Source organism: Oryctolagus cuniculus, chromosome 6 (genome assembly GCF_964237555.1).
Source record: "Oryctolagus cuniculus chromosome 6, mOryCun1.1, whole genome shotgun sequence".
Classification (NCBI taxonomy): domain Eukaryota; kingdom Metazoa; phylum Chordata; class Mammalia; order Lagomorpha; family Leporidae; genus Oryctolagus; species Oryctolagus cuniculus.
Genome location: NC_091437.1, coordinates 3,796,271 through 3,821,645, shown reverse-complemented (window position 1 = coordinate 3,821,645; position 25,375 = coordinate 3,796,271). Strand labels below are relative to the sequence as shown.

The following is a 25,375-nucleotide window of genomic DNA, read 5'->3' as shown; positions in this document are numbered from 1 at the left end:
GGCCCGCAGAGGAGAAGCCCTGGGTGCGGCGCCGAGGACCCCTTGCGGGAGGAGAGCGGGGCGGGGAAGCCACTGCCCGGGCTCCGCGCGGCTGAGGCGCAGGGGCGACCCGCTGGGGCCGCAGTCCCCTTCACTCACCCCGGCGCCGGCCCCCGCGGGCCCGAGGCGGTTCCGCAGCCCGGCCGCGGGGAGGCGCGGACCCCGGCGCGCGCGGGGGCGGCGCGGGGCGGGGCGGAGCCGCGGGGCGGGGCGGGGCGGGGCGGGACGGGCGCGGCCCGGGGGCGGCGGCCGAGCGGACGCCGCAGTCCCGCCCCGGTGCGCCCGGCTCCGCGTCCAGCCGCCGCCGCCGCCCCGGGCTCCGCGCGCCGGCCTCGCCATGTCCGCCGCCATGAGGGAGCGGCTCGACCGCTTCCTGCACGAGAAGAACTGCTTGACCGACCTGCTGGCCAAGCTGGAGGCCAAGAGCGGTGTGAACCGCAGCCTCATCGCGCTCGGTGGGTGCGCGGCCGCGGGCGGGGCGCGCGGGGCCGGGGCGCTGACGTGGCGCGGGGCCGGGGCGCGGGGCGCGGGGCGCGGGGCTGGGCGCGGGGCCGGGGCGCGGGGCTGGGCGCGGGGCGCGGGGCGGCGTGGAGCCCGCGGCGGCCCAGGCCCGGCTCGCCGGCGCCTCGGCGCTCCGGCCCTGACCCACTCGCCCGGTCGCGTCCGCAGGTGTCCTCGGGCTGCTGGCCTTGTACCTGGTGTTCGGTTATGGCGCCTCCCTGCTCTGCAACCTGATCGGATTCGGCTACCCGGCCTACGTCTCGTAAGTGGCCCGCGCCCGCCCCGCGCTTCCGTCCGAGCCTCCCGCGCGGCCTCGCGGACCCGCACGGGGCGGAGGTCGCGGTCGTGGTGGGGTGTGGGGGTCGCCCTCACTGCGCGGACCCCGACAGTCATTTGGGTGGCTGCCACTCAGAGCCGTGGGGTCCAGACGCAGGGACGGCCCTGGCGCTCGGGCTGCACCGGGGCATCTGGGGCGTGCCGACCCCCGCTGGGCAGCGGGCATCTCTCTCTCTCTCTCTCTCTCTCTCTCTCTCTCTCTCTCTCTCTCTCTCTCTCCCCCTCTCTCTCCCCCTCCCTCTCTCTTCCTCCCCCCCCCCTTCTCAAGTCTACCTTCTTGTGCAAAGACCAGGAACAGAAATAGACCTTATAAAACGCATCCCTAACATAACAGTTCCTTGGTTATGTAAATGACTCATCTATGTAACGAAAATAAGTTTAACCTGAGGCTCCTAACAGTGGATCCGAGTGATTACCAGGTGAGCTGGTGGTTTAAGTTTGTCTTACTCTGCGGTTTCATTTTTCCACGCGCCGGGGCAGGAGCTGCCCCTCTCTCTACGTGGGCTCTGTTGTAGTCTGCAGGTCTTGGCAAGGAAGCCCGTGTTTACCTCGGTTCCAGCTGCTTCGGCAGCTTCTCCCATCACAGAAAATAAAAAGCAAGACCTCAGGCGGGGGGCACCACGGTGGGTGTCTGTGGCTGGTCAGGCTGGCCTGGGAGGGACGTGTGTGTGTGTGTGTGTGTGTGTGTGTGTGTGTGTGTGTTTGGGAGAAGTTCGTTCGGGTGCTCACGCAGGCTGCAGCAAGTCCAGCTGAGCTGGCCGCTGTTTTCCAGGAAGCTGGACTCCTCTCCCCAGGGCTGAGAAGGCCTGTGTGTGCCGGGAGCGCCCAGGGAGGACGGGCTCAGGCTTGAGCCGGGGGCAGATCAGGTCCTGAAGTGCAGGTGGGTCGCAGGCCCCTGTTCGCTCCCCGTGACGCAGCATCAGTCATCTGGGAGCTCGCTCCTGTTTCTTGCTCTGTGTTCTGTTTTTTGGGTGTAGGCTTTAGATTTTAGTTGCTTACATTTGGAATAAATTTGGGGTGGTTTTTGGTAATTGCCTAGCTGCTTGATACTGAGCTGACAATAAATAGGGGTTTTTAAAGTCCTGAGTGACATGAAAACTGTTTTCTACCTCAGTGCCACTTGATCAGGTGAGAAGGAAAACTTCTCATCGATGTGATTAGATTACCTTGTGAGGTTTATTTAATTAATTAATTAATTTATTTATTTATTGTATTTGCAAGGCAGAGAGATGGGGAGAGGGAGGGAGGGAGGGAGGGAGGGAGGGAGGGAGGAGAGAGAAGTCTTCCATCTGCTGGTTCACTCCAGATGCCTGCAGTAGCCAGGGCTGGGCCACCCTGAAGCCAGGAGCTGGGAACTCCGTCCAGCTCTCCCAGATGGTGCAGGGCCCAGGCTTCTGCGCTTGCTCCTGCTGCCTCCCAGGGAGACGTCAGCAGGAAGCTGGAACCAGCAGTGGAGCCTGACGGCCCGGCACTCGGCACTCAGGGGGAAGGCATGCGGGCATTTCAGGCGGCATCCCACCTGCCGTACCAAACCCCACCCTTTCCTTTTTCAGTTATTTCAGAACTGATCTAAGAGTAGAGAGGCAGACCCCCATAGGAAGAGTGCGCTTCACTCCAGATGGTGACGGGCGTTCCTTGTTTCCGATGGCCTTAGAGGACTCTAAGTAGAGGGTGACCCGGTAGGATTGACATTTTCAGGGCGTTCTTGCTGCTGTGGCCTCTGGCCAGAAGCTCACTTCTTCCTTTCTGCCTCTCAGCCTCTTCGTGTGTCTCTCGGGGGCTTTGTCACTGGGAGGGCGCCTTGGACACTGCAGGGTGCAGACGTGAACCTCGGCGTTGCTCAGCTGCCTGCTGGCTCCCTGATGGCTCACGCCCTTGGGAAACTCGTGGGTGAGGCTCAGGTGCACCTGGCCCCAGACCCAGCCTCACTCCTACGTCAGTGCCAGGGCCGCTGGGTGCTGGGTGGTGCTGTGTCCGTACTTTCCAGGTGTGAGTTAGCTTTGAGCTCTTTGGGAACAGGGCCTTTGAGCCCCAGCCTCACCCCGTAAGGGCGATCAGCCTTCTTGTTATCAAGAACTGTTGACAGGCCGACCTACTGGAAGATAACAGCAGCCCTTCGGTGATGTTTTGTTTTCTGGGCGTTCATTAGCCCGTTTTAAACTTGGCACTGCTACAGTAAAGTTCATTGCTTTTAGCTCTTGGCATGGCTGCTGGGCACCCGGGCAGCATTTTCATTATGAGACACACACACACACACATATATATATGATACATGGTAATGTCAGAAAGGTCGTGGGCAGTTGAACTGAAAGATAAGTTTATTTTGGTGCAAAGCATTTTTTAAAGACTTATTTGTTGGGGCCGTTGCTGTGGCGTAGCAGGTGAAGCCACCACCTGCTCTGCCAGCATCCCTTATGGGTGCTGATTTGAGTCCCAGCTGCTCCACTTCCAGTCTGACTCTGCTGTGGCCTGGGAAAGCAGTGGAACATGGGAGACCTGGCCCTGGCTCCTGCCTTCAGATTGGCCCAACTCCAGCTGTTGCGGCCATTTGGGAAGTGAACCAGCAGAGGGAAGACTGACTCTCTCTCTCTCTCTCTAACTCTGCCTTTCAAATAAACAAATAAGTCTTTATACATATAAAAAAGACTTACTTGTTTTTATTTGAAAGGCAGAGTTAGAGAGGAGAGAGAGATCTTCCATCTGCTGAGTCACTCCCCAGACAGCTGCACCTGGGCCGAGCTGATGCCAGGAGCCTGGAAGTCCACACGTGTGTCTCCCAGGTTGGTGGCAGGAGCCCAAGCACTTGGACTGTCCTCCATTGCTTTCCCAGGTACGTTAGCAAGGAGCTGGATCGGAAGTGGAGCAGCTGGAACTTGAACTGGTGGGGTGCTGGTGTGGCAGGCCCAACCTTCCGCACTGTACCGCCAGCCTACAAAGCATGCGTGTGAGGAGCCTCCAGAAAGTCCATGAAGAGTGCACATATGGGCTTGGTGCCGTGGTGCCGAGCGCTAAGCACCGCCTGCTGCTCCATCATCCCGTGTGGCCCGGTTCCAGTCCCCAGGGCTCCACTTCTGATGATCCAGCTCCCTGGTGTTGTGTCTGGGAGAGCAATCGAAGATGGCTCAAGTGCTTGGAGACCCAGATAAAGATTCAGGATCCTGGCTTTGGCCTGGCCTGGCCTCAGCCTTTGTGAATGGAAGCTCTCTCCCTCTCTCTCCCTCTCTCTGTAGCTCTATCTCTCAAATAACGTAAATCTTTTAAAAAATTAAATGCACTTTATGAATAAATTATGCATGAATTTCAAAATTTTTTGTACCAGATAAACTTACTTATTTTTATTTTACTGTTCAGAGGGGAAGGGGAGGGGGAGAGTCCCCTCTGCTGGTTCACCCTCCAGCCTGCAGTGGGTGGAGCTGGGCTGGGCTGAAGCCAGGGGTCAGGAGCTCAATTCAGGACCTCCTGCGTGCAGCAGGGATCCCATGGCGTGAGCCATCACCGCTGCCTTCCAGGGTCTGCCTCAGCAGGAAGCTGGAGTCAGGGTCTGGAGCTGGGTGTTTAGACCATGCAGTCTGCTGGGCACACGGCTTCTGGAGTGTTAGCTGCTCAGCTAGCACCCACCCTAAGCTTGTCCTCTAATTCCGGTTCCTGTGAGGTTCGTGGTTCTCTGTGTGCTGTATTCGCAGACTCGCTCTGTTCTGCCCCCTCAGACCAGGCCCTCTGCACCTTCCTGGAGTGGATTTCCCAGGGAGGCACCTGCCTTCAGATCTGACCCTGTGACGTCAGATCTGAACGGGTGGTGAGGCAATACATTGAAACAAAAGCAAAAACACCAAGGGACTGGAGTTTGGGGCAGGATGCCTGTGTTTGAATCCCAGCTACTCTGTTTCCTCTCCAGCTTCCTGCTAACGCCCTGGGAGGCAGCAGGCAATAGCTCAAGTCGTGGGTCCCTGCCACCCATGTGGGAGACCTGGCCCCTGGCTCTGCCTGGCTTACTCCTTGCTGTTGGGAGGTGTTTGAGGGGTGAACCTACAAGTGGGAGAGCTTTTTCTCTTTCAAATAAATACATTTTAGAAAATTTTTTTATACTCTGTTGTTCCACCTTTCAGATAAAAGGGGTGGAGGAGCAGGTGTGTGGCATGGGAGCCACGTCTCTGTGTGGGGCTGGTCCCCCATCCTGGAGGGCCTGGGACTAGGCCCCAGCTGTTCTGACCCGGCTTCCTGCTCACGTGCGCCCTGGGAGGCAGCAGGCAGTGGCTGCAGCACTTGGGTCCCTGCCGCACACGTGAGAGACACAGATGGAGTTCCTGGCTCCTGGCTTAGGCCTGGCCCAGCCCTGTTGGTTGTGGGCATTTGAGGAGTGAGCCAGCAGATAACCTCTCGCTCTTTGCTCTAGCTCAGCCTTTCAAATAAATAAAAATAAATATAATAAGTAGTGCAGTTCATTCAAAGCTGTAACAGCTTCTTAGCTAATAGGCACGGCAGGTCAAGTGAGGTGCATCTTAGGGAACAGCAGTTAGAGAGTGGCTGCGTCTCGGGGAGCTGGACAGCAGCAGACTCCTGGGCTCTGGGGGCCCCGAGGAAGTCACGTGGGCGACTGACAGCTGTGCGCGGCCTGTTTCCCAGCTGGCCCCTGTGAGGCAGAGCTCGGGTGTGTGGGGTGTGTGGGGTGTGTGTGTGTGGCTGGCTTCCTGCACTCCTGGGAAGGGCGTGGTTTCTTTCTCGTGGTTTCATGCAGTTTTCAGTCCTGAGGCCCTGGGGGCAGAGCGTTTTTCTAGCAGCTGCTCGTGTTCCTGGCACACCGGCTTTGTGAGGCTGCTGTTAGAGCTGGCCTTCTCCGTGTGGCCTGAAGCTCAGGCAGAGCACTCGGGCCGTGCGGATCAGAGGTTTCCCTGCGAGTAGTGCCTTCAGCACGCAAACCTTGTACTCTGGTCAGCTTTTCGGTGGCTGTGACTGCGAATATTGCTGAACTGTTTTAAATGAAAGTGTTGCAGAGAGCTGAAACGTAACGCAGAGTCCCTGGACAGCGTTGTGGCTCTCTGTAGCTTAATTGCAGCCTGCCACTTGGTTCAGTGGTTCTTTTATCATTTTTGAAAAATTTTTATTTATTTGAAAGGCAGAGTTATGGGGTGGGGGAGAGATAGAGATCTTCCATCTGCTGGTTCACTCCCCAAATGGCTGCAACAGCCAGAGCTGGGGCAGGCCAAAGCCAGGAGCCAGGAGCTTCTTCCAGGTCTCCCATGTGGGTGCAGGGTGTCCTCTGCTGCTTTCCCAGGTGCATTAGCAGGGAGTTGGATCAGAAGTGGAGCAGCTGGGACTTGAACTGGCGCCCATATGGGATGCCAGGATTGTAGGTGGTGGCTTTACCTGCTGCACCACAGCACTGGCCCCCTGGTTTGGTCTTTTTCTTGCTTTGCCTGCGCCATAAGGAAAACAGAGTTTCCAGGAAATAAAATGAATGACTTAAATGATGTATTCCTGATCTGAGTTTCAGGGCTCTGTTCCAGCCCTAGCACTATGTTCTTGCAGACGTGTGAACCCTCTTCCCTCCGTGGCCTGGAGACCTGGTCTTTGTGGCACAGCCGCCCCCACTGGCTCGCTGCTCTGCAGAGTTCTTGCTTTCTGGACCGACTTTGGACGAGGCTGTGGCTTTTGACTTGCTCTCTCCATTCTTTCTTTCTTTTTTTTTTTTTTTTTTTTTTTGACAGGCAGAGTGGACAGTGAGAGAGAGAGACAGAGAGAAAGGTCTTCCTTTGCCGTTGGTTCACCCTCCAATGGCCGCCGCGGCCGGCGCGCTGTGGCCGGCGCACCGCGCTGATCCGATGGCAGGAGCCAGGTGCTTTTCCTGGTCTCCCATGGGGTGCAGGGCCCAAGCACCTGGGCCATCCTCCACTGCACTCCCTGGCCACAGCAGAGAGCTGGCCTGGAAGAGGGGCAACCGGGACAGAATCCGGCGCCCCAACCAGGACTAGAACCCGGTGTGCTGGCGCCGCAAGGCGGAGGATTAGCCTAGTGAGCCGCGGCGCCGGCTCTCCATTCTTTCTTAAAACAAGTGTAAATACAAATGCAGCATCTTAAGGTATTACATGGCCACCCATAGCATGGGCAGTTCATTTAAAATTATAAGGAATTAATAGAAGTTTGCAAACAATTTAAAGATCGCTCAGCGCCTCTTGGTGTCGCGGGTGACTCCTGACCTGGGGGCCGTGCGTGCCCGGCCCGCCCATGAGGGCGCTGCAGCCCCAGCTGGACTTGTGATGTCGCGCCTGTCACGGCCATTATTTACGGAGCCGTCAGTTGTGTGACACAGGGCTGTCCTGGTGGGAGTTTGCTTTTCTGTTGCTGGGCATTCATCTTTGTTATTTTACATCTCTCAAGTAGTAGTTTTTAGTTTTTGTTTTGTTTTACTTTGTTTTTTAATTTGAGAAGCAGGGAGCTCCCGTTGGCCAGTGCTCTCCCCACGTGTGCAGTGCCAGGGCCAAGGCCAGGAACCTGATCCCGGTCTGCCCCGTGGGTGGCAGGGGCCCAGCGACTTGAGCCTCCACTGCAGCCCCCCGAGGGTCTGCGTAGCAGGAAGCCAGCCTGGGGAGCAGAGGCTCGGAAGTGGGCCGTGGGTGTGTTAGCAGGTTTCTTACGTGTTCGGCTCTGGGTTTTACAGGCTAGCTAGAAGGGAGATCAAGCTGCTGGAACTGTAGCCACCTTTGACAGGACTGGACACCAGCGTTGCAAAGTGAAGTTGCCCGTCACAGGTCTGGACAAAGCAGGTGCAGGGACTCCTGCCTCCCCCAGCCCAGCCTGTGTTGCGTCAGTTCCACGCTGCTGTTAGTGTCCAGTGTCCTGTGTGATGAAGGCCGGCTCTTCCGTTTGCATTACAAACTAAGATGGTAGTGGTGGCATCGCTGTTACTGACCACCAGAAGGGTTCACACTGAATGACGCTTTTTTTTTTTTCAATACGTGTGCCCTTCAGCTTCTCTTGTTTTACAAGCTCCCTTTGAATGTCTGTCTGCTCCGAGTTTGACTTGCTGTGCGGCCTGCGTCGCTAAGCTGCCCTTTCGTACTGCGGACAACGCTAAGGTGGGAGTGCAGGGCGCGGGGTATCTCCTCGCGGTCTGGTGTGGTCGTCTGAGAAGCAGGTTCCTGCGAGTTTTAGCAGCGCGTGCGGGTGCCTGGGAGAGGCTGTGGCAGACGGAGTGAAGAGACCTCTTGGAGGGGTCTTCACAAAGCTCGTGAACAGTCTTATTTTGCGGAAGGTAAACATGGATTTCTGAATCTTTTTGGCACCAAAATAAATTCAGCCTTTCGTTGCGTTTTCTGTGAGCTTTTCAGGTCGCCTTGCGTTGACGGCCAGCTCTCCTGCGTCCTCCCTTGGTCACTGCCGCCCTGCTGGCCCACACACGCTGGCGGCACACGCCCTGCCCTGGGGAGCCCTGAGCTCTGACTTCTGAGGCCGCCGGCCCCTGCCTTATCTGGTGTGCAAACAGCCAGTGTTTATGTCTCAAAGTGTGTGACTGCCCCCGCCCCTGCCCCCTTCTTACGTGAGGCACTGGTGACAGAAAACTGTGTTATCAGGAGTTCCTGTGTCTTGCTCTGTGATCCATAACTTAGAAATGTTCCTGGCTCGCCATGCCGAGGTGGCCGTCAGGGCGGGGTCTCCCCTGGTGGGCGGGGCCTTCGCTGCCAGGGTCTGCATCCTCCTGTGCCAGCCTCGGGGATCCGCCTTGCCTCTGGGGTGCAGTGTGCGTTAGGCGTGAGGCGCGCAGTGGGTGGGCCGGAAATGATTCCTTCCTGGTCCTTCCTCTCAGAGCTTTTGACCCCTGCTTTCTGTTCTTGTGTTTTTTTTTTTTTTTTTAAAGGAACTGCAGTTTTGGGCACACAGCGTCTCTGCTCACATAATGGACAAGTGAAAATTGCAGTCCGTGCTGATGGCACGACTCGCTTTGATGGGAGTCTGTGCTTTGCAGACACACCTCTCCTTAGCTCAGGCCGGTGGGGGTAGCCACGCCCCTCGTGAGCTGGGCACCGCGTGTGGCCCTGGGTGTCGGCGTCTGGAGCATTGTGTGTGCCCTGTTAATCACCAGCGTATCAGCCATCGGGCAGTCGGCTTCCTCTTCCGTGGTGGGGTGCAGGTGTACCTCAGGCTCCTGCAGGTGCTGCTGCAGAGGGGTTACTTTTTATTTTTTTAGAAAGCTTTATTTAATGAATACAAATTTCATAGGTACAGCTTTAGGAATAAAGTGGTTCTTCCGCCTGTACCCACCCTCCCACCCCCCCACCTGTCCCACCTCCTACTCCCTCTCCCACCCCATTTTTCATTAAGATTCATTTTTAATTATCTTTACATACAGCAGACCAACTCTATACTAAGTAAAGATTTCAACAGTTTGCACCCACACAGACACACCAAGTGTAAAGTACTGTTTGAAGACATGTTTTACCGTTAATTCTCATGATACAGCTCAACAAGGACAGAGGTCCTGCATGGGGAGCAAGTGCACAGTGGCTCCTGTTGTTGATTTAACAGTTGACACTCTCAGGTATGATGTCAGTGATTGGGGTGGTTCCTTTTACGAACATGCAGACGGGGAGCTGACCGGGTGACACCGTGGTCCCCCAGCTTTGCCTCTGAGCTTCTCCGTGGTGTAAGGACCCAGGACTCTCCTGCACGTAGCCTCCACTTGTCGTCTTGTTGGTGCTCCTGGTATGTTTTCTTACACTTAGGTCAGCAGCTGAGAAGTTGTGTGAAGAACAGTGTGGCTCAGCGAGGGCCGGGCCTGCTGGGCATGGGAGGGTGGGCTGCCTGGTGGCTTCCTAATAATTTCTGAATTCTAAGTCCATGTGTTACCCAGTTTGGTTTCCAGAGACTTCCTGTTCTCCACAGCCCTTGCACAAGCCTTCTTTGCCACGGTCGACCCCGGGGCCCGGGGCTCCCTGCGTGGTGTCAGGTGTGTTGCAGGCTCGGCCTGTGTGGTCACCGGGATTCTTGGTGAGCTTGCCAGGGAGTCTGCTCGCACCACTGAGAATTCCGAGCGGAAAGGTGGAGTCACTCAGCTTTGTTGCTTCCAGTGCAGGCTCACCTTTTTCATTTCCCTTTTGCCTTTCTTCCTCTGGGAAGCACCCTTGCAGGGTTTCATTTGGGATTCTCCTGCGGGGTGCAGGGATTCATAGTCGCAAAGCCTCTGATGGAGGTTGCGGGTTTGTCATCTGTGTTGTGCTTTCTCACCGTACGTGGTGCATGTACGTACATGTGTCTGTGTGAGGATACTTCAGAAAGCCCGTGGAAAGTGGAATTAAAATACAAGTTTATTATGGTGCAAAAAAAATTTGAGATTCATGCATAGCTTCTTAAAAGGATACTTTTTTCAAAATTCTCATTTTCCGCTGGCGCCGCGGCTCACTAGGCTAATCCTCCGCCTGTGGCACCGACACCCCAGGTTCCAGTCCTGGTCAGCACCGAATTCTGTCCCGGTTGCCCCTCTTCCAGTCCAGCTCTCTGCTGTGGCCCGGGAGTGCAGTGGAGGATGGCCCAGGTGCTTGGGCCCTGCACCCCATGGGAGTCCAGGAGGAAGCACCTGGCTCCTGGCTTCGGATTGGCACAGTGTGCCAGCCGCAACACACCGGCCGTAGTGGCCACGTGGGGGTGAACCAACGGAAATAGGAAGACCTTTCTCTCTGTCTCTCTCTCTCTCTCTCTCTCTCTCGATGTTTAACTCTGCCTGTCAAAAAAAATTTGCATTTTCCATGAGATTTTGAGGACCACCTCCATTCTGATGTAAGAAATTGACGTTTAAAGACAGGGAGGACAGAAACGTGCGTTGGAGGGCTCACCTGGGTCTGGGACAGTCAGAAGAGCCGTGCAGAGCTGTGTGTAGCTGACAAGGTGTAACGCCTGCCCACCTACAACAGCTCGGGTTGTCATTGACGGGAGAAAGTCCCAATAATTGAAACATTACAGAAATATCTCAAAACAGCTTTTCCTCCCATAAATGCCTTTCCTATTTGCTAGGTTTAACTTCTATATTTTTAAAAAATATTTACTTACTTTATGTTTGAAAGGCAGAGATACAGAGAGAGAAGGAAGGGAGAGAGAGAGAGAGAGAGAGAGATCGATTGACTGATCTCCCATCCGCTGGTTGACTCCCCAAGTGGCTGCACTGGCTGGGGCTGGGCTCATCTGGAGCCAGGAGCCAGGAGCTTCTTCCGGGCCTCCTACATGGGTGCAGGGGCCCAAGGACTTGGGCCATCTTCTGCTGCTTTCCCAGGCGCATTAGCAGGGAACTGGGACTCAAACTGGTGCCCCTATGGGATGCTGGCACTGCAGGCTGTGGCTTAACCTGCGGTGCCACAGTGCTCGTCCGGAGGTTTAATTCCCTACAGACGAACTTAGGGTACCTCCTGGGAGACAAGTCCGGAGGATGATGCTCCAGGGCGGGTGCTCTGGGGTGCAGGCCCTGTCCTTGCCACCTCCCAGGCTGCTGCCCACAGCCGTGTGGCTCCAGGGCTTCCAGGAGCACGGAGTGGGAAGGCCTGGAGCAAAATGATCTTCGGCTTGCGAGACCCTCGAGCCTGGCTCCTCGGGCAGAACTTGGTCACGTGGCCACTGGTGACGCCAAGGCTGTGGGATGCGTCCAGCCGGGATTCCTGCCCTCGGCATCTGCACGAGCCGGAGGAGGAAGACCCTGCTGAAGGCGGGCAGTGGACTGTGTTCGCGGCGCACACCGGCCGTTTTCCCTGGTTTTCGGGCAGCAGCGGCCACGCTGTGGAATCCCAGGGTGGTGGTGATGGCTCTGCAGTGCGCACTGCCCGGGCTGCCGCAGGCCAGGCAGCGTGCAGAGCAGAAATGTGGCCTGCAGACAGCAGCCTGGGCGGCGTCAGCACGCACACGGCGTCTGGATTCGTGGGGCGGATGCTGGATCCAGATCCCGACAACCCAGACGGTGTCATGTGATACGAGACTGCCTGGGACTGCACACTTGCCGCTTGGTGGGAGAGGCAGACTTTAATTCAGGTTCACAGCAAAATTGGGCAGAAGGCCCTGATATGCCCATGTCAGCGTCCCCCGCCAGAGCGGCGCGCAGTTCCTTCATTGCATCATTGTCACTGCAGCTCGGTCCTGGGGTCTCTGCAGGAGGACCCCTCGCTCGGGAGGTTCGGGAGGGCAGGGTTGGGGCCGTCTGCTCAGCCTGTGCTTCCTTCTGCCCAGGCTCCATGCTCTCCCGCGGCCGTGCCGTGTTCTCTGCTGTCAGAAAGCAGCAGCCAGGGTGTGAGTGGGTAGAGGGGCTCCGAGGGGCAGAGTCGGCCGGCCCTGTGCTGGGCCAGTGTGCCGGCCTCCACGGGCCTGGGGCCTGTCTCACCTGACCTGCAGGCAGCACTGGGAGTCAGCCACCTCTTGCTCTCTGCAGCCTTTGAGCTTTGGGATATAATTAAAATCCACAGGTAATTCCCTAATCTGATCTTAGCCTCATTAGCTGCTGCGAATCTGCCAGCTCTGCCCCGCCCCGCCGGGCCGGCCGCCTCTCCTCGCCCTCCTGATTGAATCCCTTGCCTCGCTGGGTGGAAGGCTGCGGGAGCCCCCGCAGTCACTGTCTCTGAAGGGAGTGGTTTCTGAGTGCATCCTCTGCTGTTCCGCTGAGGTTGGCCTGGGGTTCAGGGGATGGTTGGGATACCCGTGCCCCAAGTGGAGGGCCTGGCTTTGAGTTCCAGCCCTGGGATGGGGCGGGCAGCAGTGAGGGCTCAACATGTTGGGTCCCTGCCGCCCACATGGGAGGCTTGAGTTGAGTTCCTGGCCCCCTGGGCCGATGGGAGCTCTCTGTCTCTGCCTCGCAAATAAATAGATAAAATTTTTTACAAATCGGCTTATCTGGATTTGGTGGACGTTCGTCAGTGTGCCTGTTAGGTCAAGCTATTCTTTCCTGGACGCTGACCTGTTGTCCGAAAGGCTGCCTGACCTCTGGCTGTCGCCTGCCAGGCCCGGATCAGCATTTGGGCTTTCTCTTCCTAGACCAGAACTTTGAGCTGATTGCCCTAAGGTTGGCTCTACATGAGGCTTACCTGCAAGTGTTGTAGACTGCACACCTGTGTGAGCTCTACCTGCCAGGGAACTGTGTTGGTGTCACCTGGACAGCAGGGTTGTAGACTGCACACCTGTGTGAGCTCTACCTGCCAGGGAACTGTGTTAGCATCACCTGGGCAGCAGGGTTGTAGACTGCACACCTGTGTTAGTGTCACCTGGACAGCAGGGTTATAGACTGCACACCTGTGTTAGCATCACCTGGACATCAGGGTTGTAGACTGCACACCTGTGTGAGCATCACCTGCCAGGGAACTGTGTTAGTGTCACCTGGGCAGCAGGGTTGTAGACTGCACACCTGTGTTAGTGTCACCTGGACATCAGGGTTGTAGACTGCACACCTGTGTGAGCTCTACCTGCCAGGGAACTGTGTTAGCATCACCTGACAGCAGTGCAGTGTGGGTTCTGACTGAGTAGATCCCCTGTGGGAGTGCAGTCAGGTGTGGTTCTGGCTGAGTGGATCCCCTGTGGGAGTACAGTCAGGTGTGGTCTGGGCTGAGTGGGTTCCCTGTGGGAGTGCAGTCAGGTGTGGTTCTGGCTGAGTGGATCCCCTGTGGGAGTGCAGTCAGGTGTGGTTCTGGGCTGAGGGGATCCCCTGTGGAGTGCAGTCAGGTGTGTTTCTGGCTGAGTGGATCCCCTGTGGGAGTGCAGTCAGGTGTGGTTCTGGCTGAGTGGATCCCCTGTGGAGTCAGCCAGGTGTGGTTCTGGGTTGAGTGGATCCACTGTGGAGTGCAGTCAGGTGTGGTTCTAGGCTGAGTGGATTCCCTGTGGAGTCAGCCAGGTGTGGTTCTGGCTGAGTGGATCCCCTGTGGGAGTGCAGTCAGGTGTGGTTCTGGGCTGAGTGGATCCCCTGTGGAGTACAGTCAGGTGTGGTTCTGGCTGAGTGGATCCCCTGTGGAGTGCAGTCAGGTGTGGTTCTGGCTGAGTGGATCCCCTGTGGGAGTGCAGTCAGGTGTGGTTCTGGCTGAGTGGATTCCCTGTGGGAGTGCAGTCAGGTGTGGTTCTGGCTGAGTGGATCCCCTGTGGGAGTGCAGTCAGGTGTGGTTCTGGGCTGAGTGGATCCCCTGTGGGAGTGCAGTCAGGTGTGGTTCTGGCTGAGTGGATCCCCTGTGGAGTCAGCAGGTGTGGTTCTGGATGAGTGGATCCCCTGTGGGAGTGCAGTCAGGTGTGGTTCTGGCTGAGTGGATTCCCTGTGGAGTCAGCCAGGTGTGGTTCTGGCTGAGTGGATCCCCTGTGGGAGTGCAGTCAGGTGTGGTTCTGGGCTGAGTGGATCCCCTGTGGGAGTGCAGTCAGGTGTGGTTCTGGGCTGAGTGGATCCCCTGTGGGAGTGCAGTCAGGTGTGGTTCTGGCTCAGTGGATCCCCTGTGGAGTCAGCAGGTGTGGTTCTGGATGAGTGGATCCCCTGTGGGAGTGCAGTCAGGTGTGGTTCTGGCTGAGTGGATTCCCTGTGGAGTCAGCCAGGTGTGGTTCTGGCTGAGTGGATCCCCTGTGGGAGTGCAGTCAGGTGTGGTTCTGGCTGAGTGGATCCCCTGTGGGAGTGCAGTCAGGTGTGGTTCTGGCTGAGTGGATTCCCTGTGGAGTCAGCCAGGTGTGGTTCTGGCTGAGTGGATCCCCTGTGGGAGTGCAGTCAGGTGTGTTTCTGGCTGAGTGGATCCCCTGTGGGAGTGCAGTCAGGTGTGGTTCTGGCTGAGTGGGTCCCCTGTGGAGTCAGCAGGTGTGGTTCTGGGCTGAGTGGGTTCCCTGTGGGAGTGCAGTCAGGTGTGTTTCTGGCTGAGTGGATCCCCTGTGGGAGTGCAGTCAGGTGTGGTTCTGGGCTGAGTGGATCCCCTGTGGAGTCAGCAGGTGTGGTTCTGGCTGAGTGGGTCCCCTGTGGAGTGCAGTCAGGTGTGGTCTGGGCTGTGGTTCTCAGCACTCCTCTGTTTCACTCCTCTTGGTGACGGGTAGGAAGTAGCCTTTTTTCTCCTTCAGACAGCTGAGAGGAACTGTTAGTGTTTTCTGCCTTTAGATGTGGATCATGACTGACATCTTAACAGGAATGAAATAGTTGATAGCCAGCAGTTTCCCAAAGCACCTGCTTATGTGCACACAGATCCGTGTGCTTATTGGGCGTGATGTACTCGGGGTACATTCCGGCAGGCTGGGTCAGAGGGCATGGGAGCCCCTGGGTCAGGGGTTGCAGCAGTCGCACCGAAGGCTAAGGCCGCACGCAGGGTCCTGTGCACGGTGCGGCAGGTGCCCAGTTGGGAGCAGCTGGTCTGCCCACGTGAGACCCGAGGAGAGACACGAGTGTGCCCTGCTCTGCTGGTGCATTTTGGATTCATAACTGCAGACTCCGTGACACATGGATCCCTCACGTTAGCCTCCGTGTGTGCAAAGCCGAGGTGCAGGCGTGGTCCATGTGTTAGCACCATCACCCAGCTTCTTGAATTCCCTTCACACGGTTCTTGTACTTGAAGTGGAAATACACGGCCCAGTCTTCAAGTTCAAGGAGCAGTTACTTCATCATGTCTTCCCTGTGTCATTAGCAATCGTCTCAAACTGTAACTTCCCCCTTTGTTTTCTTAAAATACGTGGATATCCATGCATGTCTGTGCGTGGGCACACACGTGCACGGGTACACGCACACAGAGCTTCCTCCCATGAACAAGGCGAGGGCTTTCCGGTGGTGGCTTGGCATGGCTCCGCATGGCCCAGCGGCCCAGCGGCATCTCTCAGTAGTGAGCCTGTCTCACAGACCCAGCAGGATTCGATGTCTTCTGGGTTCCTCTCTGAGTGCAGCTCAGTGTGGTCCCCGAGGGAAGGAGGCGAGGCTGTGGGCCCCAGGGTTGGAGTGGGGGAAGCCTGTGCCGCAGAAGAGGGACTGCTGAGTCACGGCGCACGGTCTGTCCCGTGTCCCCTGCTGAGCTGTGGCAGCGCACGGCTGAGGTGCAGAGGAGCCGCCCGCATCTCAGGGCGTGGGTTAGAGGCTGGCGTCCCGTGTGGGAGGTCCCCGGTGCCAGGAGTGGGCTACTCTGCTTCCCCGTCCCCCAGGGCCTGGGTTCCGGGGCCGTCCTAAGGCTGGGGACACGTGGTTATGCCAGCTGGTCCTGATGTCCTCCCGGTCCTCCTGCCCGAGTTTCCCAGTGGAGAGGTCGGGGCGTGGTCCCTGGCGTCTCCCTCAGTGCTGCTTTGTCTTCGTTTCAGAATGAAAGCCATCGAGAGCCCCAACAAAGAGGATGACACCCAGTGGCTGACCTACTGGGTGGTGTACGGTGTGTTCAGCATCGCCGAGTTCTTCTCCGACCTCTTCCTGTCCTGGTTCCCCTTCTACTACATGCTCAAGGTAGGCGGGCGCCCGCCCCCGCGGGCCTCCCTCCCACCCGCGTGTGCTGTGCTCCCTGTGGGGCCCCGCACACAGGGACGGAAACACGGGCCCAGACACCAGGCCTGCGGGTTCCGTCTGGGGCTCGGAGCGCCAGGACTCGGCGTCCGGCTTCCCTGGGCTGCTGTCCTGCGAGCGGCCGAAGCACTGTGGCTGCCGAGGGACGGCCGCGGGCTGGGCTGGTGCGGCCGTGGCTGTGCTGAGACCCTGTCCCCGTGCGGCGTCAGCCTCCAGCGAGGCCAGTGCCGTGTCTCTGGGGGCACGGGCAGCATTTCTGGGGGAAAAGCACCAGTTTCTGAGCGAGTTTTGGAGAAAGAAGATGTGCCGTGGCTCCTCCTCGCAAGTCGCCTTAGTGATGCTGGCCAGGGAGCCGCGTGGGGAGCGGGACCGATTCCTGACGCCCACGGGCTGGACAAGAGGGACAGGTTCTCCACTCCGGCCAGCGTGGCTCTCGCCCTCAGCCAGCAGGCGGTGGGACGTCCGTCATGGGGCCAGCCCTGGGGGGCTCTGGGCCCTCTTCCTGCCCTTCCAGGTTTCCGTTGGTGTAAGTGAAAGTTGTGTCAGAGCTGACCGCTTCTGATGGCTGTGGGGTGTCAGCGGAGACCCGCCTCCCTCGGGCCGCTGTCCCCGCGGACTCCTGCATCTGGAGGGCACGTACCCTGCGGGCCGCCTTGGCTGCCTCGGTGGGCGCTTTGTCCCTGGGCCCTGCAGGCACCCAGGGTCTGGGCTGTCTCCTCCTGGCCCTGGCGCTTGCCTGCAGCCTCCCCGTGGCCCTGTCCCCCACGAGCGGAGCGTCCGCAGATTACAATGTCAGGCCCCCGAGTGTCCTGTGCTGTGCGTGTGAGGTGTCCTGGCGCTGTCTCATTTCATTGGGAAATAATGCTTCTGCTTCGTCGCTTACAATGTTCAGACCTTTTTTCTTTTAAGATTTATTTTATTATTTTATTTGAAAGAGTTATAGAGAGGCAGAGAGAGAGAAGTCTTCACCTGTTGCAACAGCTGGAGCTGAGCTGTTGCAAAGCCAGGTGTTTCCTCTGGGTCTCCCACGCGGGTGCAGGGCCCAAGCACGTGGGCCATCCTGCACTGCCTTCCCGGGCCACAGCAGAGAGCTGGATCAGAAGTGGAGCAGCCACATGGGACGCCGGCACTGCAGGCTGGGCCTTCACCCACTACCTCGCAGTGCCGGCCCCTGCTGGTGGTGTCTGTTGTTGCAGTTTGTCCTACATGGTCTACACTCCTGTGTTCTTTATTTTTAAAATTCTTTTAAAAGATAAAAATATTCTTTATTTTTAAAATTCTTTTAAAAGATATAAGAAACTAGATATGGAACTTTTGATATAAGAAATCAGACACAGAAATGTGTTATTTATTTATTTTTTATTTATTTGAAAGGCACGGTGACAGATCTTCCATCACTTGGTTCACACCCCAAATGGCTGCAAAGGCCAGGGCTGGGCCTGGCTAAAGCTAGGAGCCTGGAACTCCACCCTGCTCTCTCACAAGGGTGCTGGGGCCCAGGCGCTTGGGCCGTGCTCTGCTGCCTCCCCGGGGACTTAGCAGGGAGCTGCATCGAAGCCCCCAGCCCAGCTTCCCCCGCCGTGTGCCCTGGAGGCCTGAGCTGGCTCTTCCGGGTGGATGCCCGCATCACGGGTGGCGGCTTCACCCTGCGCCGCGGGCTGCCTCCCCGGGCTTTGTCCTTGCAGAGTCAGCACTGCTGGGCTTCCCCCACTTCTCTGAAGTGCTCCGTGAGATGGGAGTAGAGAAAGGAGCCAGTGGTTCAGCTTCGTGAGGGGTCACAGGTCGTGTCGCATTGCACCACGGGAGGGCCGGGCTTCGCTGGGAAGCGGTCCCTGACAGGTTTCAGTGTCTGCGTAGATCCGCGTGTGCTCGCCCTCCACCTGCCAGAGGCCGTTCCGGGCCGGGAGGTTCCTTGAGAGTGAGACGTGCGGTTGTGCCGTGTGCTGGACGTGCTCCAGTTAGACCAAGGTGACATGTGTGGTCCTGCCGCCAAGAAGCAGCACCTTGCTGTGGTCCTCCTGTTGGGTTTATGTTTGCTGCCCCCGCTTTAAGTGTGTTTAACTGTGCGGATATGTGGGTCTGTGCCTGCCGACCACCTCATGTTACTCTGTCGCTGTCTTCACCGTGTGTGAGGACGTTGGAACGTGGAATCAGGAGAGAACGCACATTTCCGCGAGCGTTTTGAAGACCCCTGTATCTGGCTGAGGCGCGTCCAGGTCTGGTTCTGTCTCTGACCTCTCCCAGCTGACACAGTGCGCATGTGTGGCCTCAAGTTGCCCGGGTTCTTGGACAGAGCTGATCTGCTTGGGTAGCAGCCTCCCTGCCCCCCAGGTGAGAGACCTGTGCGACGCCCGTCTGGTTACTGTAGGTGACGCTGCAGATGAGAGAGGGTGCTGGGTGTGGTCGGTGAGCCCCCCACCCACAGCACATTTCTCTTAGTCTTCGTGGGGCCAGAAAAGTCAGGGAGGCGTGCCCGGTGCTGGCTCCCGCTGCGCGTGCTGGCTCCCATGAGCCCCTGCGGCCTGCAGAGGCTTCCTGACCGATTGATCAGTTGGGTGATTGATAAGGCAGACTGAGAGATGTTCCATCCACTGGTTCACTCCCCAAATGGCTGCAGCAGCCAGGGCTGGGCCAGGTCAAAGCCAGGAGCCTGCAGCTCCATCCTGGTCTCTGATGTGGGTGCAGGGCCGTCTTCCGCTGCTTTCCCAGGAGCATTAGCAGGGAGCTGGATCGGAAGTGGAGCAGCCGGAACCGGTGTCGCAGGCAGTGGTTCACCTGCCCTTCCGCGGCGCTGGCCCCAGGCCCTGGTTGCTGAGGCAGTCACGGCAGCGTGCTGGGACCAGCTCTGAGCTGTGGCCAGGCTCACACGAGCGGCAGTGCCTGCTGCGGGGGGACGGCTGTGGGGTGGCTTCAGACTCCCGGAACTTGCGGACTCCCGTAGCCGAGAGCAGGCGTGTGGCCGCCCAGAGGGCAGTCAGGGCTGTGGGTGCTCCTCCTGGGCTGTGCACGGTTCCGCAGGCTCCAAAGGGGCTGAGAAAGCCGACAGCTGAGCGCATCCCGAGGGTTCAGCAGTAATTTGCTTTCTTTGTCACAGGAGAACAAGATCTCCCTAAGGATGTGGGTGGAGAACAGTGATCATTTTCCCATCCTCAAGACAACGGCCCCTGGGTGCTGGGAATACTAAATGAAGTTTGAGCGTGACCCACAAAGTGACCCACGGGAGAGGCACAGAGAGGTGGACGCTCGCCCTGGCCCCTCCCGCCCTCCCAGGGTGGGACCCGGCCTCTCTGCCTTGTTCAGAACTTGAGGACGCACCGAGACCACCGGCACCTTGAAAACCTCACAGGAGGTTCTGTGAGAAATCTCACTCGACGTGTGCAGCACGCTGCACTGAGTTCGGGGTGTGGCAGCCACAGGAAGACACTGCATGAAGTTTGGGTATTCAGAACTTTTCCAGTAAATAAAACCAGAAGGCCGGGAGTGGACATTTAGCTTAGTGGTTAACCATCAGCGTTTCTGAGTTCAGTTCCTGTGTCTGGCTGCTAGAGAGCCTGGGAGGTGGCAGGTGAGGGCGTGCGCAGTTGGCACGTGGCCGACCCAGACTGAGCTCCTGGTCGCACCATTGCAGGCATTTGCCGAGTGAGCCAGTGCATGGGAGCTCTCTCTTTGTTTCTCTCTCTCTCCCTCTCTGAGATAAATTTTTTTTTCTTTTTTTATTTTTCTGACAGGCAGAGTGGACAGTGAGAGAGAGACAGAGAGAAAGGTCTTCCTTTGCCGTTGGTTCACCCTCCAATGGCCGCCGCGGCCGGCGCGCTGCGGCCAGCGCACCGCACCGATCCGATGGCAGGAGCCAGGAGCCAGGTGCTTTTCCTGGTCTCCCATGGGGTGCAGGGCCCAAGCACTTGGGCCATCCTCCACTGCACTCCCGGGCCACAGCAGAGGGCTGGCCTGGAAGAGGGGCAACCGGGACAGAATCCGGCGCCCCGACCGGGACTAGAACCCGGTGTGCCGGCGCCGCTAGGCGGAGGATTAGCCTAGTGAGCCGCGGCGCCGGCCTCTCTGAGATAAATTTTTAAAAAATTTAAAAATGTAAAAGCCTTCTCCAGGGAAGTGAACAAGGGGGGAGCATGTGGTGTGCAGGGGCTGTTTCTTAGGAGGAGGGTATAGTTATAATTTTTTTAAGGATTTATTTTATTTATTTGAAAGATGGAGGTCCAGAGAGAGGTAGAGACAGAGAGGTCTTCCATCCAATGGTTCACTCCCCAGGTAGCCGCAACAGCCGGAGCTGCGCCGATCAGGAGCCAGGAGCTTCTTGGAGGTTTCCCATGTGGGTACAGGGGCCCAAGGACTTGAGCCATCTTCTACTGCCCTCCTGGGCCACAGCAGAGAGCTGGATTGGAAGAGGAGCAGCCGGGACTAGAACCGGCGCCCATATGGGATGCCAGCGCTTCAGGCCAGGGCAGGCCATGTGGTTACAGTTTTTAAAAAAGATTTATTTATTTGAAAGGCAGAGCTACAGAGAGAGGTAGAGACAGAGAGCGGTCTTCCATCCACTGATTCATTCCCTAAATGGCCGCAATGACAGCAGAGGTGCCAGGGCAAAGCCAGAGCTTCTTCCACATGGGTGCAGGGGCCCAAAGACGGGCCATCTTCCACTGCTTTCCCAGGCACATTAGCAAGGACCTGGATCGGAAGTGGAGCAGCTGGGAGCAGTCGGGACTTGAACCGGCGCCCATACTGGATGCTGGCACCGCAGCCAAACCCTACAATTTTGTTTTTAAAAATCCAGTCTGACTGTCTTTTTGCAAGCTCTGGAGCATCTGACATCTCGTTCGCGAGTGTTCCTTTCCTGGAGTCCTGACGCCGAGACGGTGCCGAGTGCTGTGCCCGCTGTGCGGGAGGGAGCGGGAGCGCTGCAGGCTCCGTCCAGTCCCTGGTGCTCACCAACATGGCAGTCGCTGTCTCAGGAAGGCCTTGCAGCCCCCGAGTTGTCTGAACTCATTCCTTGGCTTGGAGGAGCGAGAACTAAGGCTGTGGAGTTACTTAACGCACAGGAAGCTGAGAGGTGGGGCAGGCGTTGGCACGGCCCGGAGGTCGCTGCTTAGGACGCCCGCGTGCCCGTCCGAGTGCCTGGTTGAGGCCCGGCTCCTCTGCTGCCCACCCAGCTTCCTGCTAACGCAGACCCTGGGAGGCAGCAGTGAGGGCTCAGGTTCCCCGGCCCTTCCCTCCCTGTGGGAGACCCAGGCTGAGTTCTGGTCTCCTGGCTTCAGCGTGGCCCAGCCCTGGCCGTTGTGGGCATTTCGGACTGAACCTAGTCAATGGAAGGTCTCTGTCTGCCTTTCAAATGAAATTAAATCAAGTTGTTTTTTTTTTTTTTTAATTTGAGGGGTAGAGTTACAGTGAGAGGTAGAAACAGAGAGAAAGGTCTTCTTTCCACTGGTTCACTCCCCAGTTGGCTGCAATGGCCGGAGCTGTGCCAATCCGAAGCCAGGAACTTCTTCCAGGTCTCCCATGCGGGTACAGGAGCCCAAGCACTTGGACCATCTTCTGCTGCTTTCCCAGGCCATAGCAGAGAGCTGGATCGGAAGAAGAGCAGCCAGGACTAGAACCAGCGCCCATAGGGGATGTCGGTGCCGCAGGTGGAGGATTAATCTACTGCGCCATGGCGCCAGCCCCAGAAAATAAGTTTTTTTAAAAGTTGGGGTCTTTAAGGAGCTCTTATGAAAAATCCATTTGGAACTGCTGCACGTGCTCTGTGCTCAGGGCCTCCGTGAGGACCACCCCGCGTCTCGGGCGCGTCACTCCGTGTGTCCGTGTGTCCCCTCTCCCCGTGCCCTTGAGAAGCTTGCTGGGATGACTGACGTGCTGTCGGCATTTATTGTTGGAACGAACCAATTTTCTGAGAGAAAACAGTATAAAAATTCTTGTTATTAGGGCAGAATTCTTGTTATTAAAATCTCAGTGACGAAGCAGAGCCGTGAAGCCGAGGTGCGCGGTGACAGACAGCTGGCCGAGGGGCCCTGGAGGCCGGGCGCAGCAGGAAGGGGCGTTCGCTGTACCAGGGAGCATCACTGAGGCGGGCTTAGCCCCGCGCCTGGGGCAGCGTGGTAGCTGTCCGCTGTACTAGGGAGCATCACTGAGGCGGGCTTAGTCCTGCACCTGGGGCGGCGTGGTAGCCGTCCGCTGCCTGCAGCAGGCTTGTCCCGGGTGGTAACAGTGGAAGCCCCTTGGGGTTCTGAACAGAAAGCAGCCCAGGCGTCGAAGCTGGGCCGGGAGTGCCCCGCCGGCCTCTCTAGCCTCCGCGTTCCCTGGCCAGCGCCCGCCGTGGTGTTTCCCCTTCAGAGCAAGGCCTGCAGACAGCACCGCTAACACCTGGGATGCCCACGGTCCATATCCGGGTCCCTGGCTTTGGGTCGCAGCTCAGCCCCCATCCCAGCTTCCTGCCACCCCGCAAGACCCCGATTAACCCCAGGCGGCTGCTGCAGCTCGCCCAGCCCTGTCTGTGGATGGAAGGGCCCTGTGTGTGTCTTGCTCTCTTTCAGGAGGGTCGGGGTGGGCGCGTGTGTTGGGGTAAAGCAGATCCATCAGCATTGCCCGGAGTCCTGAGAGGCAGGCCCAGTGCCCGGTGCCGGCGGGCGAGGGTGCGCTGACCGCGTCTCTGCCCCCGCAGTGCGGCTTCCTGCTCTGGTGCATGGCGCCCAGTCCCTCCAACGGCGCCGAGCTGCTCTACCGGCGCATCCTCCGCCCCTTCTTCCTCAAGCACGAGGCCCAGGTGGATGACGTGGTGAAGGACTTGAAGGACAAAGCCAAAGAGACCGCCGACGCCCTCGCCAAAGAAGGTGAGGCTCGGGTGGGGCCGGGGCTGTTTGTTAAGGTGGGAGGAAGTGCGTCCCTACCTCTGCCGGGAGGCTCCAGCAGAGAGCACGCGGTGGGCGGGCCGCGGGTGCAGGGGCCGGCCTCAGGGCCAGGGCTGGCCCGTGGAGCTGGGACACGTGGCCATGGCTGAGGGCTGAGCGCCTGGCGTCTGGTGCCCGTGACCGTCAGGCTGCAGAGACGTGGTTTTCCGATTGCCTCCGGTTTCTCAGCCGAGGAGAAAGGGACAGAGCAGACGACAATGGAGAAGGATGAAACGGCCCTCGGGGACCGGGCTCGGAAGGAAGTGGCGGATGTGGCGTGGGGCCGCTGTGTCACCCACCCACCGCTGCCGCCAGAAAGCACCGGCTGCCCTTGGACAGCGGGGGAAGGGTGGACGGGAGCGGCTCCTGGGACCAGCATGCAGGAGACCAGCTGGTGTCGTTGTGCCCCTGCCGCAGAGCTTGGTCGGCGCACCGAGCTGATCCGATGGCAGGAGCCAGGTACTTATCCTGGTCTCCCATGGGGTGCAGGGCCCAAGCACTTGGGCCATCCTCCACTGCACTCCCTGGCCACAGCAGAGAGCTGACCTGGATGGAAGAGGGGCAACCGGGACAGAATCCAGCGCCCCGACCGGGACTAGAACCCGGTATGAGCCGCGGCGCCGGCCGTTGGTTGAGATTTTAAAGGAGGCGGTGGCAGCCGTGAGGGGTCCCTGTGCAACGATGGGGTCCCAGCGGGGTGAGGGGAGTGGTCAGAGGTGGTAGAGCTGACCCAAGATCACAGGGGCATTGGCGAGGCCTGCAGGAAGGGACAGGTTACTGGAGGTGAGGAGCAAGGGGCAGGGCAGTAGAAGGTGCACAGTGACCCCTAAAGTCACCGGGACAACAGCAGAGTGACATGACCTTGGCAGCTGGAGTCTGAGTCAGAGAAGACCCGGAGAAGCAGGCTCGCGGTGGCAGGAGCTGACGCGGTCAGGTTCTGACCTGAGCAAGGGGCCGAGGGCAGGGGAGAAGAGAGCGCTGGCAGCAGCCCAGGACGGGCGAGGCTGGCCATGAGGGTGAGAGAGGAGTGGGCAGGGGACAGAGAACCAGGACAAGTGTGAGAGCGCTGGGGTCGTCAGCACGTGGGAGGGAAGCGAGGCCCTGGTAGCCCTGACGCCATGGGCAACGCGTCCCCCATTTCTGACTCTGGGACCTGGCTCCTGCAGCCCACCCCACCTCGGGGGTCCTCCCCTGTGGGGATCACCAGCTGCCCCGCCCCCTCTCCATGACCTCAGCCTGACTAGCGACCCCGGGTGATGGGGTCTGCCTGGGTCGCCCATGCTTCTCACCTCCGTGGTTCTGTGCACACGCAGCGCCCACGTTCCCGAGGGGCACTGACAGACTGGAGAGGCCGCCAGGGCCGAGGGGCGGCAGGACTCCCTGGCCTCCGCGCTGATGCTGCGTCTCAGCCCGCCCTGGGCATCCGGGTCCCCCAGCTGAGGACACTGCAGATGAGCCTGGACCCTGCCCCCAGCCGGGAGACCTGCATTCCCCCTACCCCTTCTCGGGGGACAGTGGCTGGCGCTGGGACGAGGACTTTCTCTGGACATGCAGGTCGGGCTGCCCTCAGAGGGGCCTGGAATGAGGTCTCGACTGGGCGCCCGCCCGGCATCAGGGGCATTCGCTGCTGCAGGGGAGGTCTCCCATGGGCTCTCTGCCTCGGGTGCTTGGAGGACGGGGTGGGGGCACAGTGTAGGCGGCACGCTCACAGCACGGGGCCAGGCCCGAGGCCCTTCCAGACTTTTGGTCAAACACTGGGGTTTGTGCTCGGCAGATGCACCGTGTCCACTTCCTCAAGGCCTCTGGGCCCTGGCCTCGAACCTCACGCGGGTCGTGCTGCCTCGTGGCCGCTTCAGGCACGGGCGCGCGCTGCAGGAGCTGTGATACAGTGTTCTCTCCCTCCTGACAGCCAAGAAAGCGACCGTGAACTTGCTGGGAGACGAGAAGAAGAGCACCTAGGCCTCCCGGCGCCGAGCGCGCGGCTGCGCTTCCACCCTAAGGCTGCTCGGGAAGGCGTCGCGACGTGAACCCCTGGGGTGCGCCCAGGTTCTGCTCCCTGTCACTGTCCATGTACAATGTGCAGCACGTATTTGCGTCTGGGTATCCAGACACGTTACCATCCTGCAGGAAACACAAAAATAAAATGACGTGTCCCACA

General features: G+C 58.6%; 1 protein-coding gene across 2 annotated transcripts; it reads left to right on the top strand.

Annotated features, from left to right (window-relative positions):
* The first annotated feature begins 261 nt into the window (after nucleotides 1-261).
* Nucleotides 262-25,375, top strand: REEP5 (receptor accessory protein 5). Of its 2 annotated transcripts, XM_051834521.2 has the most exons (5): nucleotides 262-494; nucleotides 709-802; nucleotides 16,126-16,264; nucleotides 22,992-23,160; nucleotides 25,127-25,375. In XM_051834521.2, exons 1-5 carry the CDS (start codon nucleotides 377-379, stop codon nucleotides 25,174-25,176), a joined length of 570 nt encoding a protein of 189 aa, XP_051690481.1. In that variant the 5' UTR covers nucleotides 262-376; the 3' UTR covers nucleotides 25,177-25,375. The 2 variants fall into 2 exon arrangements, with proteins under 2 accessions (XP_051690481.1, XP_069932111.1); XM_070076010.1 differs by lacking the exons at nucleotides 262-494; nucleotides 709-802 and adding an exon at nucleotides 12,576-14,191 and having other exon boundaries at nucleotides 14,447-16,264.